At 53.0% G+C, this 21,170-nt stretch overlaps 2 protein-coding genes across 3 annotated transcripts; both read right to left on the reverse strand.

Annotated features, from left to right (window-relative positions):
* Positions 1-81: 81 nt before the first annotated feature.
* On the reverse strand, positions 82-7,860 carry Spns1 (SPNS lysolipid transporter 1, lysophospholipid). 2 transcript variants are annotated; one of them, XM_046454406.2, is made up of 13 exons: positions 7,575-7,860; positions 6,745-7,036; positions 6,596-6,661; positions 5,016-5,152; positions 3,795-3,946; positions 3,639-3,705; positions 2,744-2,889; positions 2,307-2,462; positions 1,817-2,006; positions 1,456-1,521; positions 1,107-1,205; positions 665-836; positions 82-424 (listed from the first exon to the last, which is right to left on the reverse strand). In XM_046454406.2, exons 2-13 carry the CDS (start codon positions 6,983-6,985, stop codon positions 330-332), a joined length of 1,587 nt encoding a protein of 528 aa, XP_046310362.1. In that variant the 5' UTR covers positions 6,986-7,036; positions 7,575-7,860; the 3' UTR covers positions 82-329. The 2 variants fall into 2 exon arrangements, with proteins under 2 accessions (XP_046310362.1, XP_046310361.1); XM_046454405.2 differs by lacking the exon at positions 7,575-7,860 and adding an exon at positions 7,277-7,403.
* A 1,545-nt stretch (positions 7,861-9,405) lies between these two features.
* Nfatc2ip (nuclear factor of activated T cells 2 interacting protein) lies at positions 9,406-21,170 on the reverse strand. The gene is made up of 9 exons (XM_046454413.2): positions 21,080-21,170; positions 19,879-20,864; positions 19,025-19,097; positions 17,179-17,299; positions 16,492-16,572; positions 16,223-16,409; positions 14,742-14,886; positions 14,218-14,327; positions 9,406-11,763 (listed from the first exon to the last, which is right to left on the reverse strand). Exons 2-9 carry the CDS (start codon positions 20,281-20,283, stop codon positions 11,605-11,607), a joined length of 1,281 nt encoding a protein of 426 aa, XP_046310369.1. The 5' UTR covers positions 20,284-20,864; positions 21,080-21,170; the 3' UTR covers positions 9,406-11,604.

Raw genomic sequence — 21,170 nt, forward strand, 5'->3', positions numbered from 1 at the left:
CTGAGGCTGGAGATGGGGCATCCCCACAGCCAGAGGTCGGAGGCCACTAGCACCCAGAGAGACTCCAGCAGGCACGTGCGGTCTGGCTACAAATTTTATTCCCATTACAAATAGCACCAAGCCCCGGGGCCACCGGGCAGAGGGGATGTCCCCTCCCAGACCCCATCCTCCTCTGCGATGCCCATGTAGTGTCAGGGAGCAGGGACACAGCCCGGGGTCTCCTCCTGAAATGGGCCAGGTCAAGGGTCTGGGACCAGGGAACCCCGTGGGGTGGCCCAGGGCCAGCTGCAGCAGATCTGCAGACAGACAAGTGACAAAGTGACGCAGCTTCAGATGAGCACGCTGGACACCGGGACCCGGGTGGAGCGGCCTCGCTGGGGAACCACAATGCGGTCGTCCGTGGACCCGGCCTCGGGCAGGAGCCCTGTGGGGAGGGGTCAGAGCCAGGGATGAAGAAACAGGCAGAGCCAGTGGGGGGACAGACGGGCATGGGACATAGAAGGAGCAGCAGCAGGAACCACAGACACAGACAGGGATCAGTGTGCGGGACAGACAGACCCAAAACTGAAGGGGGGACAGAGGAAGACTGGGAGATGCCGGGCACACAGGCCTGGACAGACAGACACACGGTACTGTGACGGTGGCCACAGCAGGCCGCACTGACCCTGCGCATGCAGCTGGGCCCGCCGGCGGTCACCCTCGATGAAGATAGCGGTGCCCAGGAAGGCTGCACCGCCCAGCGCCCCCACAAAGGCACAGAGCATGAGGGACAGCTGCAGGGCCCGGAACTCGGACAGGAAGGAGGGCGGCCAGCTCCGACGGAGGCGGTCAGAGATCTGCAAGGAGGAGAAGGAGTTGGAGGGAGCCAGGCAGGAGCCGGGGACGGGGACCCCTGGACATACGGGAAAAGGAACATGGAGCCCGAGGAAGGGAAGGAGGTTGGACCCCGGGCGAGCCCAGAGCTCCCGGCACTGGAGGGGAGGTAGGAGAGACACCAGGCAGAGGTGCCTAACGGGGACGAGTGCGCCGCCCGCCCCGGCTCAGGCCACCAGCTAGTGCTGCAAGTGAGGGCCCGTCCCCCACCCCGTCCCAGCCCAGGGGCTCACCAGGCCAATGAGGTAGGGGCTCCCCGCGTCGCCCAGCAGGTGGGACAGCACAATCTGGAATGCCTCGGCAGTGGAGCGTCGAGTGGGAATCACCACGTACTGGGGGAGGAGTGGGACTCAGGGGGGCCCCAGGGCAAGAGGCAGGGGCCAGGCCAGGGCCAAGGCTCAGTCTGGGCCCAAGGTTAAGACCAGGCCAGGACTACAGGCACCCCGGGGCTGCATCCAGAGGTTAATGGGGGGTTGGGTTTTAAAGGAGGAAAGGCCACGATTCATAGCCAGCGATGTCCCCTGACCCCAATCCTTGCTCCCATCAGCCTCTAGGCTCACCCTGGAGCTGCCAGCTACTCACCAGCAGAATGTCAGCCACAATGGCCCAGTTCATAGACAGCAGGGTCTCCCCAATAAAGATGAAAATCTGAGGGGTGGGAGGGGTGGGGGTCTCACAATAAGAAGGGTCTACTACATACCAGGCTCATTCACTAACCCCTTCTCCCCACACCTCTGTGAGGCAGGTCCCATGTTACAGATTAAAAAAACTGAGCACAGAGAGGTTAAGCTACTTGCTCAATGTCACACAGATGGGAAAGACCAGAGATGGGATTCGAAACCAGGCATTCCGCTTTGAGTAGGCTCTGAACCACTCTGCTGGCTGACCCCAGTTCCTCCACCCTGAACCCAGAACGTTCCCTTGACCCCTGCTAGCTACTTACGTAGGTGGCCACGATGCTACCACGGGCACAGGCGAGAGACAGGAAGAGGAAGGGTGCAGAGCCCAGGAGGCCAGCGGCGCAGACCAGCGGGTCGGCCCGAGGATTGGAGCGGCGGAGGCGGCGGCTGATCTCCACGCCCAGGCCCACACCCAGGACCCCGGTCAAGCAGGTGATGAGCCCGAAGATGAGACTAGGGGGTGGGGGTGGGGCGTGGGGACTAGACCCTCAGCCTGCAAGGGCCCCGCCGGGTCCCCCTGGCCTGGGGGGGAAGATGGTTCATCCCAGCCACCCTTGCACCCAGGTCTATTCAGGAAAAGCACCCACGGTCCACGGACCCCTGAGAGGAGATGCTATCCCGCCACGTGTCCCGGACCCTGAGACTGAGACTCTGCCACAGAGCCAGGCTTCAGCCTCCTGCCCGATCCCGAATCCCAGGCTCTCCACCCCTGCCACCTACAGGCGGCCCCGCCCGCCCGCCCCATCTGGGTACCTGTCAGAGGAAGAGCAGGAGTCTCCAGGGAGGCAGGGGGGAGTCTCCCCCAGGACCACACGGGAACGCAGCAGGAAGGCGGGCGCCCAGAGCGCCAGGGAGCCCGTGACAAAGGCCACGGCAGTGAAGCCCAGGGAAGACAGGGTGAAACTGGGACTGCGGACACGGGGGAGGGAGGGGTCAGGTCCTGCAGCGGTCCCGGTAGGAAGGGAACACCCTTCTCCCCTCCTGGCTTAATTTTTGAAGTCGGAACCCTGGGAGTGGAGGCTAGCCCGCTGGTCCTGGCCTGCGATTCAGGACGCTGACACAAGGGGGCAGTAGCAACGGGACTGTCCTAGTCACTACTGGGCAGCTGGCAGACAACCAAGTCCGGGCCCGCTTCAGCCTCCATAGATGCCGGGGCCTCAGATGCTGGACTGGGAAGGCATTGAACTCACTTTCTTGCCAGAGCCCTCAGATCTGCCCACCACGAGGTGGGGTTCAGGGGTGGCGAATCTGAGTGACGCTCCACAGCTCCCCGTGGTGGCTCCCGTACTACCAGGAACAGCAGCAGGACAGCCACCACTCCTAGACCTGGTGTCACCTGGGGAAACAGCAGGATTCAGGAAAGGGCACAGGACAGGACACACTCAGTCTCTGGGCTCGGGGACAGTGACAGCGGAGAAGGCCCTCGGGTGTCGGCTCAAGGAAGCCAAGCCCCCATTTGAGAAATGGGGGGTGTCACTGGGGGCCACCTTATTTCTGCAAGGCTAACTCTGCTTCCTTTGATAAGAGAACCCTAGTTTTCTTTTGAGAAAGCACCCCCCCACACACACTGCTGTCAATCTACGTGGTTCAAACAGCATCTCAGACTTGGCCAAAATTAGCACCACTAACCCCCAATGCTGGTGGCTGATTTCATGGGAGGCCTGTGAACCACATATCATCACCACCAGGATTATTGCCCAAGGATCCAACATACCCAAGTTGCTCAGGTGAAGGAGAGTCATTTAGAGTTTCACACACCTGAAGATGAAGCTAGCATCAAGGACAGGAAGCTAAACACACAATGATCTCCTTCCTTTGACAGTGTGGGAGCCCTGGATCCAGCTTTACCTGATGCTCACCCTGGGGCTTTCCACTATGAAAGCTAAAAGCAAATGCAGCCACTTTCTAGGGCCTACAGTTTTACATGGGCTCTGACACCCACAAGCACATGGCTTCATGGTGAGGGCACCAGGTTTCCTGCAGGCTCAGAGAGTGAGCGCTGCCACAGAAGGAGGTGTCTGAAGGGCAGAAAGGGGGCTCAGTGAGAATGTCCCTGACCTCCCTCCAGGACATGACCGAACTCACCCTCAGAGCCCAGTGCCAGTCCCCAGCCACATCCTTCACTTTGGAGCCTGCGATATAACCCAGACCACTAGGGGAAAGGAGGGAAAAAGGGACAGCCAGTCAGTCGAGCCCCACACCTCGGCCCTCTGCCCCTCACCAGGCCCAGGGCCAGCTCACCTGCCCACTGGGATGGCAAAGTAGAACACGCTGAGCATGCGACTCCGCTGGTCGGCCACAAACAGGTCAGCGATGAGAGTGGGCGCGATGGTGGAGTAACTGGCCTCCCCGACCCCCACCAGGCCCCGGGTCAGGAGGAGCAGCCAGAAACGCTGGGGAAGAACAGGGGAGGTGGCAGCCCACCCTGAAGTCAGCCTCCCAGCCTTGCTGGGGAGGTGGCGGGCACAGCAGGAGAAACCTGGGCTTTAGAATCAGACAGACCTGGCTGGAATCCTGGTTCACTACTTACTAGCTGGGACTTTGAGAAAGTAACTTAACCTCTCTGAGCCTCAGTTTCCTCATCTGCAAAAGGGGAATAACAATAACTTGTTCACACAGCTACTGTGAGGCCTGCATAGTAAAGGTCTACTCATTCCCTCACACACAGTAGGTGCCAAACAAACCTTAGTGGCTACCACGCCCCTCCCACCAAGACAAAGGTGAATAAGGACCTTAGGTGTCTGCCAGACACCTGAAGCTAAGGACATGGTACAATCAACCAAGGAGAGTACACCTGGGGCCTGGGGCTGAGGACCGAGGCCAGGGTGACAGCAGATGGAGGAGATTCCAAAGGAGCCCAGAAGCCACAGCCAGGGGGGTGCGAGGGAAATCAGAACATGCATCGAGAAGTCAGAAGAGAGCTTCCAGAAGGACAAAGTGGGCCAGGGGTGCCGGGGGCTCCCAGGAGATCAAACAGGAGCAGATCTAGGAAGTGGGAGCCCCATTTGGCAACTGGGAGGTCATTGTTGACTTGGGCAAGAGCAAGTTCAATGGAGTGGTGGGGGCAGAAGTCAGCTGGCAGCACTCGAGGGTGAGTGGGAACTGAGGAAGTTGGGCAAAGAGTGAGAGCCGCTCCCTGGCTGTCCCCTCGCCCACACTGGCCCTGAGCTCAAGGGCCCTCTCAGGAAATCGGACCAGGAAGGGGAAGGGTTTTTTCCAAGGCAGAGAAACATGAGCATTTAGGTATGGAGGGGAAGAGCAAATGACCAGGGGGACGGGGTGACAAACAGAAGAAGGTTCTGAAAGAAAGAGGAAGCGGACGGGTGGAGATGAACCCAGGCAAGGAGAGGGCAGAAGGTGGCAGGGACCACTGCGCCCGGGCTGAAATGACTCCAAGGAGCAGCGGCAAACTGATGGGGGTGTGGGGAGTGGCCAGAAGCAGGAACCAGCTCGGGGCCTCACCTCTCTGGGGATGAAGGATGACCCCAGTGTCACCAGGGACCAGAAGGCAATGCCCCCGCACATGAGATACTTCCGATTGTACCTGTCACCCAGGTAGCCAAACACAGGTGCCAACACCATGTAACTGGAGATGAACACTGGGAGGAAGGAGAGAGTCACAGCCCAGCCCCAGCTCACTGGCCCCCCAACTCCCACCCCAGCTCAGGGATACAAGATGCAGGAAACACTAAAGCACGAGAGAGCCCCCTCACCCCCGGACACGGCACCATCCCCACGTCCCAGTCCTGTAACCCGTCAGTGCCGGATGTCCCCATCTTCAACATCTTTCCCAAACTCCCACTTAGAATGGGATGGTCCTGGCGCCATACCAGTCCCTCCTACCCAGCCTAAACCAAAACCCAAGCTCAGCTCAGTGGCCCAGGATGCCCCGAGCTAGCCCGTCCATCTGGTCAACCTCACAGCCACCCACTTTCCTTTCCCCTCTGCATCCAATAGCCCAATTGCTAAGGTCAATATCATCTTAAGGGTTTGGGCCCCTTCTGGCCCCTTCTATCTGGAACATATTCTCCTCTCCCCTGAGTTCACAGAGCTTGGCTCCTTTAGATTCCAGACTAGATAGCTTTCCAAATCACCACATAGCCACACTTATGTGCCTACCACACTTATTTTATTTCACATAATACTTCATCCTTATGGAGAATGACCTCATTTTAATTGAAAGTTTTACTGAAAACTGCCTCCCGCCCTGCACAGATTGCCAGTTCCATCCAACGTAACTCTCTGGGGGTTTACAACACTGACCTATGATCACATGCTTGTTTCTCCAGACTTTCATACCTTAAGTTCCTCATTGGTCTGGAGTAGAAAAAAGAACACTGCGAGAATTAAAATTCCTACTCTGTCTGGAACTTGACCCTGGGCAAAACTCATCTCCAAGCCTCAGTTTCTTATAAAAGATGCCAGTGATGTTACCTAGTTCCTATGCAAAACAGGGATAATAATAGGAATGGCCAATTCCTCCCCCAGTAGAAAGATTTGAAGATACTGACTGCTGTCTTGGTAAAGTCCTATAGATGTATCATCACTTCCTCCAGCAGTTGGCTCATAGTAGGTACTCAGAAACATTTGAGGAATGATGGAGGGAAGGAAGGAAAAGAAGACTTTGGACCTGGCTTTGCCTTCCCTGCATCCCAAAGATCTGAACAAGGAAAATTCACCTTTCCAGACACTTTCTCCTGCCATTATCTATAAAGGGTGCCTATCACATACCAAGCACTGCACTAGACACTTTGCAAGCATAAATTCATTTAATTCTCAAATTCGTCCTAAGAGACAATCTGTTCTTACTAGTTCTATCTTATAGACAAAGAGAAGGAGCCTTAGAGATGAGGGCACCTTACCTATCACCACACAGTAAGCAGAAGAGCAGAGATTTACTCCGAATGGACTCCCCCTTTAAATGTGATGCCTTAGCTTAACCGGTCAGTCCCAAGCAAAATCAAAGTCACTACCTCCCTTATTAATGAGGCCCCTGGAGAAATAACTGCTGCTGTGTGTGGCCAAGAGTGGCCTCCACTCACCGGTCTGGATGAGGCCAGAGCTACTGTCTCCGATGTCGAAGAACTGCTCGATGTCTGGGAGGACGCCTGGAAGGAGAGCGCTCGGGATGAGCCGGGGAGGCGGCCCCATCCTGGGCACCCCGCTCCCTCCCCGGCAGAAGTGAACCTACCGGCCACGGTGAAGCGGTCCATGTAGTTCAGGAGGTTGATGTAGCACAGCACGGCCACTATGAGGGCCGAGTGCGCCGGCGACAAGCCGGTGATGCGCTGCAACCCCTCGCGATCCGGGATCTCGGGCTCCCCGGACTTGGCGTTCCCCACAGATCCCGGCAACCCCGGGGTGCCAGGCACCGGCCCGTCCTCTGGGTCATCCGCCTGGCTGAGGAAGGGCGTGGTGTCGGAGCCGGCCATGGTCCCGGGGGGCGCGCGCCCCCCCGCGCTCCGGTCCCACCGACGATCCACCTGCGAGAGGAGGAGGCTGGAGAAAGGAGGTCGGAGAGAACCCTGGGGATCCTAGCGCGCCCTGAGTCGGGTAAGGAGCTCGCCCCGGAGCATAAGCATGGCTGGGGAGGACCCCGGGCCCTGTCATGCTCTCCCCGAAGACCACCGCGCAGAGGGGACACATGGAATTCAGGTGACGTTGGGGACAGGATAGGGTTAAGGCGGGCCTGGCCCCGCTCCCATGTTGAGGCCCCCCCTCACCCCGGGCAGGGGCGCGGCACGGTCGCTGTCGCTCAACCCCAGCGCTGCACCACGGCGGCGGCCATGTTGCCCGGGAGCCTGTCATGTGATGCGGGGGCCGGCGGCGGAGGTGCAAGCCCTCGGCACGTGACCAGCCCGGACTACGGAAGCCTCAAGGGAGCCGCCAGCCTCCCGCGTCACGTGACCGGCGGCCTGGGTCTCCCGGGTAATCGGGAACCCGGTCCTAGGCGGCAACCCCCGAGGCTCCGCGGACCGGCGCCATGGCAACCCCGCGCCTGGGCCTGCCGGGACCGCCCACCTGAAGGTTGTCCCGGTGACTTGGCCGATCTCAGTGGTTTTATCTGGAACGCCCACTTGGCAGGCTTCTTGCTAATCAGGAGATAATGGGATCGCAAGGGATTTGGAAATAGTAAATCTCTGCAGCCACGCCGGGCGCTCCCAGCAGTCAGCTTCCTCCTCCCGGCGCGTGGCCCGCGGCGTCGTACGTCTCAGTAAATGCTGAGAGAAGTTGAGCCGCCTTCTGTCTCCTTCGGGTTCCCCAGTCCTGAGCTTCCACTGCGGACACTGACATGTCCATTGAGAGAAACATCCTCCGCCGCCCAGGCCGCAGTGGGGTCCGGAGCTCTTGCGCCCTCTGGCGGTCACGTGTAGTGCAGGCAGGGGCTCTGAGCATAAGGACACGGCCACCTGCAGGAATCGGGTGAGGCAGGAGCCCAGCCCCAGGACGCCTTTGAGTAGTTTTTTAGTGGCCCGGCATGACCTCAAAGCTACATTTTTTTTTTTTTTGGAGGGGGGCGAGGCCGTGATGGCACCAGGGATTGAAGTCAGGGGCACTCCACCCCTGAGCCCCATCCCTAGCACTATTCTGTATTTTATTTAGAGACAGGGTCTCACGGAGTTGGTTAGCGCCTCCCTTTTGCTGAGGCTGGCTTTGGACTAGAGATCCTTCTGTCTCAGTCTCCTGAGCCGCTGAGATAACCGGCTCCAAACTACATTTAGTAAACTCTATTGAAAAGTAAAATTATTATAGCTATTTGAAGATGCAACTTTAAGACCCCAGAAATCCAAGACAAATTCTGGAGTCTCATGGAGAAGTCCAGCACGTGGAGTCATAGACCTGGTAACGGGTATTGGAGCTGCTCAGGGAGGTTGAGGGCTTCTCTGAAGCAGGTCTTGGGTTCACATGTGCAGGAACAATGTGCAAGTTCTTCCTTATCCTTGGTTTCACATTCTGTGGTTTCAGTAATCTGTGTTCAACTGCAGTCCAAAACACAGCTCAGTGCAGTAAGAATTATTTTTATTATGGGTACTGGGGATTGAACCCAGGGGTACTGTACCACTGAGTCACATCCCCATCCCGTTTTGTTTTTTTGTGGTGTTGGGGATTGAACCCAGGGCCTTGCACATACAAGGCAAGCACTCTAACAACTGAGCTAATCCCCAGCCCCCCAGCCCTTTTTATTTTGAGACAGGGTCTCAGTAAGTTGCTGCAGCTGGCCTCAAACTTGCTATCCTCCTGCCTCAGCCTTCTGAGTTGCTGGGATTACAGATGTGCGCCTAACCAGTAAGAATTTTTGAGATCACATTCATATAACCTTTATTGCGGTATATTGCTGTAACTGCTCTATTTGGTTATTAGTTGTTGATCTCTTATTGTGCCTAACTTGTAAACTAAAATCTAACTGATAAATCATATGTATTTATAGGGAAAAACAGTGTGTACAGCATTAGGTACACACTGATGGGGGATTGTCTTGGAACATATACCCTGAAGATAAGGGGGGACTAGTATAAAGTAACTACCCCAGGTCAATGCTGTGGGGCTGGCAAGGTGCCTACGTGGAGGGTGAGCCCATTCCCTTTCTCATTGTCCTCCCATGTGGCTCCCATTGTGAAGGTCCCCCCTTGTCCATAGAACTGCTCTACTCCTAGGCAGCAGGCAGGAAGTAAGCAAAGGGGAAAGACACGGACACGTGCTGCCTGCTGGAGCCACTTCCTGGAAGTAGCAGCACTCCTCTTCCACTTCCACCCGGCAGGCCTGAATTGGCCCTTGGTCACATCTAGCTTGATGACATACAGTACCGAATACTGCATCGCTCAGGGAATAATGACAAAAAAATCTGTACCTGTTTAGCACAGAGAGAATTTATTTCCCCTAATATTTGCACCCACTGTTGGTTGAATCTACAAGATGCAGTTTCACAGACCCAGGGAGCTGATGCCTCTTTATTGAGGTTCCCTGTACTTCACTAAAAGCCATGAGTTCTGTTACTTTGGAAGGGAGAAGAATGGATGTGGGGGAATAAATAATGGATTCTGTCACAAGTATCTTAGTGGAGGGGTCACATGAGGACCAGGAAGATGGAAATTCTCAAGTATATATAAGTTTACTCCCATTTATTCTGTTGAAATTGAATACATAATTTTAATGTGCTCAAACTTTACTAATGGATACAAAAATTCCGCAAAAAAAGATGGAGAGCTAGACTACATCATGGATTATTTACATGTTATAAAATTCAAAGGAATGCCGCAGTCCAATAAAACATTTTTAAGGAGTTGACATACTTTTGAAAAAATTATAGCACATATCAGTGAAAGATTAATGGCTTTTTTTTAGTAGACAAAACTGAGAAAAATGGCTCATTCTATGATAAAAAATAAAACTTGGTCTCACACACAAAGGTACATATCAAATAGTTTAAAGGTGATGTTCAATCTTTTCCAACCAGTAGAGCCTGGCATTAACTAGTGAGAACCAGTGCTGGACCGCTCAGAACAGTGGCCAGCCAGGGCACTGCCCAGGGTGTCCTAGCTGGACCAAGACGAACTCTACGGACTCAACGTGAAAGGAAAAGAAATGAGCTAACATAAGAAAACGAAAATATCTTATCTAATTTTAAATAAATCAAAAAGCAACAAACTTCAAAACAAAACAATGTGTCTACCTTAAAATTAAGAATGTCTATTCGGTGAAGGATCCCTAGATTCACAAAGTGCCATTCTGAGTTATTTGCAATTACCCAGAAATATATAAGGAACTCCTCAGAATAAACACACAAAAAGGAAGTCCTGTGGGAAAAGGAGCCATTCCTAAAGCAGCCAGCGGGGCCAAGGGGCAGGCGACAAGATCCCCCAAATTATGGTGATCCAATGGGAGTACATTAAACACTGTGCCCCTTGGGCCCACCAGGCTGGCGAAAATCAGACAGTTGGGCAGTACCAAGTGCTGGGGAGGATGAGGAGGAGGGAAGCCTCAAGTGGAAGGCCAGAGAGATTAACCAGTGTGACCCGTAACCCCATCCTGGGTGTGTATGCTAGAGAAGTTTCACACGAGCACAGAAGGGACACCGAAAAGGATGTTGATCGTGGCCTGGAATGTGGTGCCAGGAGGTGGTGGCACCCTGGTGTCCACTACTTAAGGCAACATGTGAGTGAAATGCAGTCGATGCCCCTATGGGGTACCATGTGACAGATCTAGAATGAGCAGAGGCTACAGCGCCACACATATTGAGTGAAACCCATTGCACAACAATCTCACACAACAGTAAAAGCATATTCACTCCTGAACACCGTATCCTATAAGGACACAGTGATATTCAAAGATATAGAATAAACAAACAGGGTGCCGATGGGACAGGATGGTGGGAAGAAAGGCAGAAACACCACAAAACCAGGATCCTTGCACGGGACTGTGATCCCAACATCCAAAACCAAATGGCTGTGTACAGTTCTGCCTTAAGTGTGTGCACCAGGAAGTGTGTACCAGAAAGGGGGCTCTAAAGGGTCCTGGGGAGAGGAGATGCCGTGGCTGAGACCCTAGTGACTTCGTTCTTCGAGAGTGTTCCAGGGCTTAAGCTGCAGCCCAGACACCACTCTGGAGAACGTGCCCCCAGCAAACTGAATTCCCAGCCCCCAAATGAGAATAAGGCCGCTGTTGGTCCTTGATGTGATCTAAGGCCCTGTGTCCCAGGCCTGGAAGCCCATAACCCAACCCTCATTTATTTCAAGTCACTCTTTCAATAAGAGCAACAGTTCATAGAACAGACATTTGGAGGAAGAGACAGGAGATGAAGGTGAGAGATGACGGGGAGAATCTTCTCCATGTCCTGGGGGCTGCACAATTCAGCAGGACCTGTCATGCAGCCACGACCACTACACAACTAACCAAGCAGCTAGGCTGGAGACCAGGGTCAACAGGAGATGGAGTCAAAGTTCATTCCTTGATTTTGCCTCAGCTTAAAGATAAGTTCTAACTCAGCTTCTGCTAACCCTGATAGGGCAAAAAAGCTTTGTCCCCAAGTCCTGGGGGGGCTCCAAACAGGGTTTCAGCCCCAGACCTCAATGAGGTCCCCAGATTCCATGCCCAGATCAGCCGGCAGCTCCTTGCCTGAAAGCTTTGTCCCATCGAAGAAGAAAGACAGCTTGTGTCCAGAGAGTCCCATGGCCTCCTCATAGTGTGACATGAGGGTCTTGAGAGGAGAATCCTGGATGGAGAGGAAAACACAGATGTAAAGGAGGGGCTGGGAGACTGCGCGACAGTCTGCGAACCTGGCACAGGAGGACAAGCAGCCAAATCAGTGAGGGCAGAGCCCTGGAGGGGAAGGCGAGGGGACAAGCAGTCAGCACCGCCTGGTTCCCCTCTGGGCACTGGCACGAGTCTTCCGCTCCCTCTGGGCCTCAGATTCCTCAAGAAGAGAGTGGGAGCCACAGAACCCAAGGGTTAGGGTGTAAGCTCTGGGTTTGGCACGTCCTCCCAGCCCCAGTCACCTCACAATAAGGAGGCAAGACCATAAGGAAGCCGGGACTCTGAGGTGAGAAGGGTCTGGCTGGGGCCTGGCTCTCCCACTTACTGGATGCATGATGTTAGACAAGTGTTATGGGCTAGGGCACCTATATAATTTATATCCTTAAACCATGAGCCCAGCACTTGGGAGGATCACAAGTTTGAGGCCAGCCTCAGCAACCTAGCAAGACCCTGTCTCAAAATAAACTTTTTTTTTTTTTTTAAATATGTCCTTACAAGGAAAATAGGGACATAGATACATCAGGAGACCACCATGTGAGCACAGAGGCAGCTGCAGCCGGGAACTCTGGCCACTACCAGAGCCAGAAGGAGGCAAGGAAGGGCTTACCGCATCCAGCTGACCTCTGATTTCAGACTTCTAATCTTCCCAAGTGTAAAAGAAGGTTTCTATTGAGTTAAGCTACTGGGTTCTGGTACCGTAGTGCTCCGTTCTTCAGGGGGAAGGTGAGCCAAGACCCCTCATGGATGCTTAAAACCATGGATGGTACCAGACCCTAAGCATACACTCTCATAAGGTTTCCTTATAAATTAGGCATAGGAAGAAATCAACAATAATAAAACCAGAACAATTTTAACAATATACTGTTCATTGTAATACAAGTTATATGACTGTGGTCTGTCTCAAGATACCTAGGGCTGGGGTTCTGGCTCAGGGGTGGAGCGCTTGCCTAGCACATGTGAGGCACTGGATTCGATCCTCAGCACCACATAAAAATAATAATATAAAGGCATCGTGTCCATCTACAACTAAACATACATATATATATATATGTATTTACATACACACATACATACATATACATATACATACACACATATATATATATATATATATATATATATATATATATATATATATATATATATATATAAATATATAGTTGGGCGCAATGGCGCACGCCTGTAATACCAGTGGCTCAGGAGGTGAGGTAGGAGGATAAAGAGTTCAAACCAGCCTCAGCAAAAGTGAGGCATTAAATCAACTCATTGAGACCCAGTCTATAAATAAAATACAAAATAGGGCTGGGGATATATATCTCTTCTATACATTTGCTCAGACACCTGTGCATAGTTTCTTTTTGAGTCTGATAACCCAGTCGTGCACCATTGTGCCCAACTATATATTTATATATGTGTGTGTGTGTATTTAGTTGTAGATGGACACAATGCCTTTATTTTATTTACTTATATCTTTTCATTTTATAAAGGATGCACCTTACAGATTTTCTTTGGTATATCCAAATTGCCAGCATCACAACTCTTATTTGGGGGCCATTATTAAGTAAAATAAGGATTATATGAACACAAACATTGTAATATCACAGCAGTAAATCTGATAGCCCAGGTAGCTACTAAGCAGCAGCTAGTGTACACAGTAGGGTTCAATGGAGAAGGTCCATCCAGCAGGATACAGTGGGATGACAAAGGACGGTGCATGATTTTATTTCACTATTCAGAACTGTACACAATCTAAAGCCTATGAATTGTTTATTTCTGGGCATTTCCACTTAATATTTTCAGAGCACAGTTCCATGGGTGACTGAAACCTCAGAACGTAAACCCCAGACCAGCGGGGACTATCTGTATCTTGTAACAGCTGCCATAAGAACGGATACAGCAAGTTCCTCCACCCCCAGTTCTGAGTTTCTTATTTGTTAAGTGAAGTCCACAACAGGACTTTCCCAGGTAAGGCTTTCCCAGGTCACACTGTAGTGATATAATCCTGAGCAGACAACAGTCATCCCCAGCACAGACACTGGCATTTACAAGTGGTAGAGTATCTGCTTAATGTCCACAGGGCCTGGGTTCCATCCCTCATACCACCAAAAAAAAGTGGCTTTAATTATTTTTCTGTTGTGTTCTGTTTCTTATTGGTCACTGTCCAAGGATCATTTCTGTTTTGACTGGAAGGAGTCAGGAGACTGAGGGGACATACAGACTAGAACAGAGGTTCCCAGCAGAAGAGGGAGGGAAGTTGAACCTGGGCTTTCCCCACCTCCTAGGCCAGGCGTGTGCCCAGTACGGAGGGTAGTGTCCTCAGTGAGTCAGGGTTAGGAGGAGTCCATTCCTGCCAACTGACAGAGAGACAGCAAAGGAAGGGGAGGGTGTCGACAGCCATTTCTTTTCCACTCACCTGAGACAACGAGATCTCCAGCATCTGGTGTTTCTCTTTCCCCTGCACCCTGAGACGGAGCTGCTGGGATGTCTCTGTGGCCTCTGAAGAACTTGCTAGCACCACACAGTCTGTGGGAGGCAGAACCAGGAAGCCAGGCCTAAGGGGGGGTTGGAAGTGCAGCCCGCTCTGGACCTGTCCCCATTCTCCCCTCCCATGGCAAAATTTCCTCAAGCCAGGTGTGGCGGTACGTGCACTAGATCCTAGCGCCCAGGAGGCTAGGGCAAGAGGTTTGTAAGTAGGAGGCCAGCCTTAGCACCTCAGGGAGACCCTGTCTCAAAATTTAAAAAATAAAACTAAGAAGGAGGACAAGAAGCCAAAGAGCCCTTTCTGTGTTCACATTCCCCGCTCTACCCCCACCCTATCCTCACCGCCCCAAACACAAGGCTCTGGTCCCATGTAGCTTTCTGAGGATGCGGCTCAGTGGCAGAGTACCCAGGGCTCAACCTCTAATACTCCTTGAGGCCCCACCTCCTTCCACTCACCAATGATGTCAGCCACTCCAAGCTTTAGAGTCCTGGGGGTGGCCGTAGGGGACAGTTCTGTCTCTCCAAAGAGCAAAAGAATCCTGCTTGGGGACACCCTGAGGCGGGTGGCCATGTGGTCCACCACACTCTGAAGGGGCTCCGACTAAGAAGGGGAAAAAGAAGCAAAGGAGCCCTTCCCACTTTCCAGTTCCCCACCCCGCCCCCACCCTGCGCCCACCGCCCCCACCACAAGTTTCTGGCCTGAGCTACTTGCTGAACTCCTCAGCTGTGAGTCTCACCATATTTACCTGGCAAGTACAGAACAAGGTCATGTCAGAAAGAGGTTCACGTGAGCAGCCCAAAGAAATGAAGCAGCCATGGCATAGGAGAAAAAAGAGAAGAGCGGGGATTACAACAGGGAAGGGCATGTCCCCTCAAAATGGCCATTTCAGCTGACTGTCACCGGGTGGAAGACGGCAGTTGATTACATCTTCTTTTTTTTTTTTTTTTAGTACTGGTGATTGAACCCAGGGGTGCGTAACCACTAAGCCACATCCCCAGACCCTTTTATGTTTAATTTACAGACAAGGTCTCACTGAGTTACTTAGCACCTTGCTAAGTTGCTGAGGCTGGCTTTGAACTCACGATCCTCCTGCCTCAGCCTTCCTAATTCTGGGATTATGGCATCACAGGTGTTTGCCACCAAGCCCAACATACCTATTTTTAAAAGAAGCCAGAAATCTGGACTTTTGCCTGAAATTACCCGTTGTAACCCAAAGGTTGGCAACAAACTTTTTTTTTTCTTTTGTGGTACTGGGGACCAAACCCAGGGATTGCAGGTGCAAGGCAAGCACCCTACACTGACACTCCCCACCTCACAGATCTTTAAACCCCACAGAGCAAAGAGAGCAGAGGCTGCGTTCTGACGGGGTCCTGGGCTGCCTGCTGCAGCCTGGCCTGGCTGTCTCTGAGCCACACACGGGGGGCACTCAGCGAGTGCTCGGTTCTGCCATCATTCTTAGTGTCGAACTGGGGCCATCCCCACCCAACTATCTGCCTTTTCCAGGAAGCTGGAGGGGCTCAGGATGACCAAGTGACATCTGCTGTGCCCAGTGCAGTGAGAACAAGCACAAAAGAGCACAGAGCCCTGGGGAGGAAAAAGCAAGGTGGATGAGGAGAAAACACTTTGTAGGACAGATGACACGGCAAGATCATTGTACTGTCATGTGTAACTAATTAAAACAAATAAAAAAAATTAAAAAAAAAGAAGATATGAGGCTTCTGTGGAGCCTTGAAAAATGGGCAGGAAGTTCGCCGGAGGGAGAGTAAGGAAAAGCTATAGAGAGAGGATCCCAGACACCAGGGGAGAGTAGAAGGCACCTCTGCAGAGCAGGACGGGAAGAGGAAGGCTCACTCCCTGCTGCCAGAACCCGCCAGCAGGGCATCATCTCCTCAAAGCAGCTCTTGGTCCTCCTCCTGTGGCCCCCTCAGGCACTTACCATTCTGATGGGCAATCTGATCAGGTCAGCCCGGCACCGGATTTTGAGTGGGAAGAGCCGGGGATTCTCCGGAAGCATGGGCCCCTCCACTATGACCACCTCGTCGTCTTGGCTCTGGCGGCCTTGGCCCTGGTGCTGCTTGGGACTCAGAGAAGATCGGAGATCTTGGAGGCGCTTGTTCACTTCCCTGGGGTGCAACAGGACTCTGGGTCAGCCACCCTCCCAAACTGTCCTCCTTCACCCCATCCAGAGCCCCATGCCCCTGACACCTCAGTTTCTGGAGTGCCCGAGTATGCTTTCTGCTTTTTGTCCTTGGTGGAGGTGGGGGCAGAGGAGAGGTGTCCCGAGCCCTGTAGAAAGAAGAGGGACAGGATGAGGCAAAGGAGAGACTCCAGCCCCCACTTCTCTTCCTGGGCTGTGGATCCCCAAGAACCCGAGGGGAGCTGGAGAATCAAAAGAAAGCACTTTCTAGTAACTTCTATTTTACTGGAAGACAGGGACAGAGAACACGACATCAATTTTATATTTACAAGACCCAAATATGAAAGGAAGAAAATGTCTCACTTAAAGATAAGTCACTTCCCAGATTAATGTCCAATAAGCTATAACAGATACCAGGCATTGACTACTCTTCCTCTACTCGACAATTCTCACACAGGTACCACGACTTCCCTCTTAACAGACGAGGACAGAGAAGCACAGAAGACGGCAAACAGGCATCTGGTAGAATGTGACCACATGCTACCCCTGCATTAGCCCACCTCAGACTCTACTTCCATGGCTAAAAGGTTCTGGGGGGCGTCTCCTCTTCAACCAGGAGCTTGATTCCCCACCTGAGTCTCAACACCCCTTCCATCCCTTCTCCTTTCCCTTTTAGGAGCCACCAAAGGTCCTGCCTGCCTCACTAACCTAACTCCCTTCCTGTCCCCGGGGCCCAAGAGCCCAGCCCCACTCACTCAAACACCTTCTTTTTCTTCTCTTCTTTATCATCCTTACTCCTCAGCTTCTTCTTCCAGGGAGAGTCTGGACGTGGGGGATCCTCAGGGTGGGGACTGCTAGCATCTGCCACATCTGCCTCTGGGAGCAGAGGAGAAAGTGGAGAGGGTTGGCCAAGGCGGGGTGGGGGGCTACCAAGAAGAAACAAGTCAAAGACTTTGAGAGAGGTCCAAGGGCTGGGGTGTGGCTCAGGGGGAGAGCACCTGCCTGGCATGTTCCAGGCCCCAACACCGTAACAAACTAAGAAGAAAGGAGACTGGAACCCCGTAAGTCACCATTTTTAACTTATATTTCTAATAAAAAGAAAACAAATATTATTCTAAAATACAGAAATTTTTTCTCATTTGCTCAATGCCAATAAATTTTAACATAAAACATCAAAATAAATGCTGTTGGGCTGGGGTGTAGCTCAGCAGTAGAGTGCTTGCCTAGCGTACACAAGGCCCTGGGTTCTTTTCCCAGTACCATAAAATAAATACTGCACAAATGAAACAATAATGAACTCTAGATCAGTAGTTCTCAACAAGGGGCAATTTTGCCTCCCAGGGGACATGTGACAATGTCTGGAGAAATTCTGCCGTCACAGTGTGGACAGGAAGGGGGTTGTGATGTGGTAGTGAACAGAAGTCAGTTCCTATAGTACACTGGACAGCCTTCCTACAAAAAGAACTTTGCAGTCCAAAATATCAGTAATGCTGAGGTTGAAAAATTCTGTCCTAGCTAAACAAGGCAGCTGTCACAGGCATGAAATCTTGCATTTCTAACAAACTCCCAGGGGATACCCAACTGTTGGGCCCACATTTTGAATAGCAAGCATGGAGGTACCTTCTGATAGTACTTCTACTTTCCAGGTACTGTTCTAAACTATATACATGGCCAAGAAACAGCTCTCTATATATTCCCTTAAAATAATTCTCACCAAAATCATTTTAACATAGATCCAATATTATCCCCATTTTCCTAATGAGAAAATTAAAGCATTAAGAGGTTAAATAACTTGCCCATGGTCACACAGTTATTGAGAGTTAGGGCTGGGATTTGAAGCCAAGCCAAATCAGTATTTGGTACCCCTTCATGGTACCAAAGTCTTGGTCAAGGTCTGCATTTACAGATGGGATCACTTCCTTATTAGACTTGATTCCTATTCACTGTCCTTGGGTGGTTTGCAAAAATCACACATGACTGGGGGAGGGATAAAGGCTGTGCAACCCTGATAAGAGTCAAAGAACATCCTTCTGGCTCCAGGGTGTTCCCATGGACTTGGTGCAGTTGTAACAAGATATCACAAATTCTAAACACCGCCCCTTCCCCTGCCCCCACTAGGATCACAGAATCAGAATGTCTGGGGGTGCCACCCGAAAATCTATATTAATACACTCTTGTCTATTAAGAGTCAGGAAGGGGCTGGGGCTGGGGCTCAGCGGTAGAGCGCTCGCCTAGCATAAGTAAGGTCCTGGGTTCAATCCTCAGCACCACATAAAATTAAATGAACAAAATAAATATATTTTAAAAAAAGAGTCAGGAAGAGGGTGGTTGGACAGCACTTCTAAGTTGGCTCCAGTGCTTTCTAGTTAACAATCCAGCTCCTTCCAGGACTGGAGTCTTTTAATAGGTAGAATGTAGGAGTCCCCTCTCCCATGTCCTTCCCTTGAGTCTCAAAAGACAATTAGGGCTGGGAATGTGGCTCCCAGATGGAGTACAAGCACAGTCCCTAGGCTGGATTCCAAAACCACAGAAGAGAGAGATAACTGGCTGCAGGGATGTAAACCCCAGAAAGTCTCCTTGGGGAAGCCCATGATCCCTTACCTTCCTCAGCCCCTTCAGGGCAGAGTTTCAGGAGGGACACATGATCTGGGATGAGGTGGAGGCTGCTTTGCACCTGTAAAGACAAAAAGGAGAGGATCAGTCCCAAGTTCTCCACCACCCAAAAGGGAACATGAAGGATGATTCTTCTGGCACCCAATTCCTATGTCCTCCCTAAGGACGAGGATACTATGGCCGACTCTAGGCAACTTAGAGGAGTCCAGCTTCTCCAGAATCCCATTTTTCTTGTTTTCCAGTGCTGGGGTTTCAATCTAGGGCCACATGCATGCTAGGCAAGCATTCTACCATTGAGCCATATCCCCAGCTCCCCCAGGATCCAAAATTGTGATACCAAACCCCTTTCCCCAAGGCACTCTGAAGATGCAGCTATAGTTCTTTTAACCAAGTGTTTAGCTATCCCTCTATCCTAGACTTCTAGTGAACCCCAGCCCTCTCGCTCATCCTACCACCTGGGGACCCTGGCCTCCTGGAGCCCCCAGTCCTTCTGAATCCCTCCCTATGAACCCCAGCTCCCTGGCTTCCTTAGCAATGGACTCCAGTCTCAAAGTTCAACATGCCCCAAATCCCAGCTTCTCCCAGTCCCTCTGCCTCCCTATGCCCAAGAAAACAGAGCCCCATATTTGCAACATACCCAAATCCCTTCACTTCCACAATCTGCAGGTGCCCCAGGAGCCTCGAGTCTCTCCGCTTCCGACACCCGAGCCCCGGTTTCTGTTTAGCCCGGCAAGGCCACCCCCAGCCCCCAGCCCCCAGCCCCCGCACACCCGAAACACAGCCCTCCTGCAGCCCCCGCCCTTCAGCCCCCTGCGCTAGCCCTCCCGAGAACCTGGCTGTACCTTCCCGGAGTACACCGGAACCACCGGCGCCTCCCCCGGATCCAGCAGCAGCCGCCGCCGCCGCCGGACCAGAGTCCGCTGGGCTCCCGCAGGCCGCGCGTCGGCGCCTTCACTGTCACTGTCGCTGTCGGCCCGGGGTGCGGCCGGCACTGGGGGCTCCGGAGACGGGACCACAATCGGGGACGAGACCTCAGCTGGCTCCGCAGCACAGCGCGCAGTCGCGACCTCCACGAAATCCTCGTCGCTGTCGCTGACCAAGTCCACAAGCACTGTGTCCGGGGTGCGCCGAGCTGGAGACCGCTGGGCGCGAGGACGCCGGCCCCGACCGCCCCGGGCTCCCCGAGCCCCTCGGCCAACACCGCCGCCTCGGGGCCTTCGACCCCGTCTCCTCGCCGGTTCCGCCATGGCACACGCCCGCCTTCACTCTGAGCCGCCCCCCTCCAGCAACTTACGCCTTTTACTGGGCGAACAGCCCGCTGGCCAGCATCCCTCTCCGCACGCACGCTCTGGGCCCGCCCCCTGCCGCTTCATTGGTCAACTCACCCGTCCATCACGCACCCACCACTGAAACAAAGGCGCCAAAGATTCCAATCCCCTCGGTGCAATCAGCGAAGGTTTCGATTGCGTCCAGCTCCCCCATTGGCCGGGGGCTTCTTCCCTTCAGACAAGCCTTTCTCCGGACCCGCCACGGAAGAGACCCGTCTTCTCGGTGGCGGAGGCGCGGGGCATCCTGGGAATTGTAGTGCTCAGAGAGGCGGAAGAAGGAGCGGGAAACGCCTCACGAGCTGCCAAGTTAGGCCTGAGATTTCGCGGGTATCCGGCCACGGCCCCCCCAAGCCCACAGCCGACTGCTGCAGGCCTGAGGAATTCCACCCAGTGCCACATAGGCACACAGGTACACCGTCCCTCATGTCGGACACCTTCAAACACACCACAGCGTCGGCAGGATACACACCCAAGAGCACACACTTGGCACAACGCGGCTCCTTCAAGGGCAAAGACAGATTAAAATAAGCGGCTTAATTCTCCCTGTTGAAAACAAAGGAAAAGACTTCTTGCCCTTCTCTTTCAAAATCTGTCCTTTCAAATACAGGTGCTCCTCGATTTCCGAGGAGCATTTATGATTTACCATTGCAATTAATATGCCCAACCCACAGAAGGTCGCGGCTCTCGGCACCACAGTGCACCTTGCAGTACTTACTGGCTGTTCACCCGGGTGACGGCAGGGTTGACTGGGAGCTGCAGCCCCCTTCCCTGCCCAGCATCATGTGAGAAGATCGTGCTAGCCCGGG

Source organism: Marmota monax, unplaced genomic scaffold, assembly GCF_021218885.2.
Source record: "Marmota monax isolate L192 unplaced genomic scaffold, Marmota_monax_Labrador192_F-V1.1 WCK01_AAM20220418_F8-fsc00086, whole genome shotgun sequence".
Classification (NCBI taxonomy): domain Eukaryota; kingdom Metazoa; phylum Chordata; class Mammalia; order Rodentia; family Sciuridae; genus Marmota; species Marmota monax.

Excerpts from the sequence above, each read along its gene's own strand:
- Spns1 (XM_046454406.2), bottom strand. The coding sequence starts at position 6,985 with ATGGCCGGCTCCGACACCACGCCCTTCCTCAGCCAGGCGGATGACCCA. Across the intron at positions 2,890-3,638 it reads ACTGGCACTGGGCTCTGAGG|GTGACACCAGGTCTAGGAGT; the intron begins GTGAGTTCGGTC and ends CTGTTTCCCCAG. Across the intron at positions 1,522-1,816 it reads GTAGCATCGTGGCCACCTAC|ATTTTCATCTTTATTGGGGA; the intron begins GTAAGTAGCTAG and ends CCCACCCCTCAG.
- Nfatc2ip (XM_046454413.2), bottom strand. The coding sequence starts at position 20,283 with ATGGCGGAACCGGCGAGGAGACGGGGTCGAAGGCCCCGAGGCGGCGGT. Across the intron at positions 14,328-14,741 it reads TGGAGTGGCTGACATCATTG|ACTGTGTGGTGCTAGCAAGT; the intron begins GTGAGTGGAAGG and ends TGCCTCCCACAG. Across the intron at positions 11,764-14,217 it reads TGGAGATCTCGTTGTCTCAG|GATTCTCCTCTCAAGACCCT; the intron begins GTGAGTGGAAAA and ends CTCTCCATCCAG.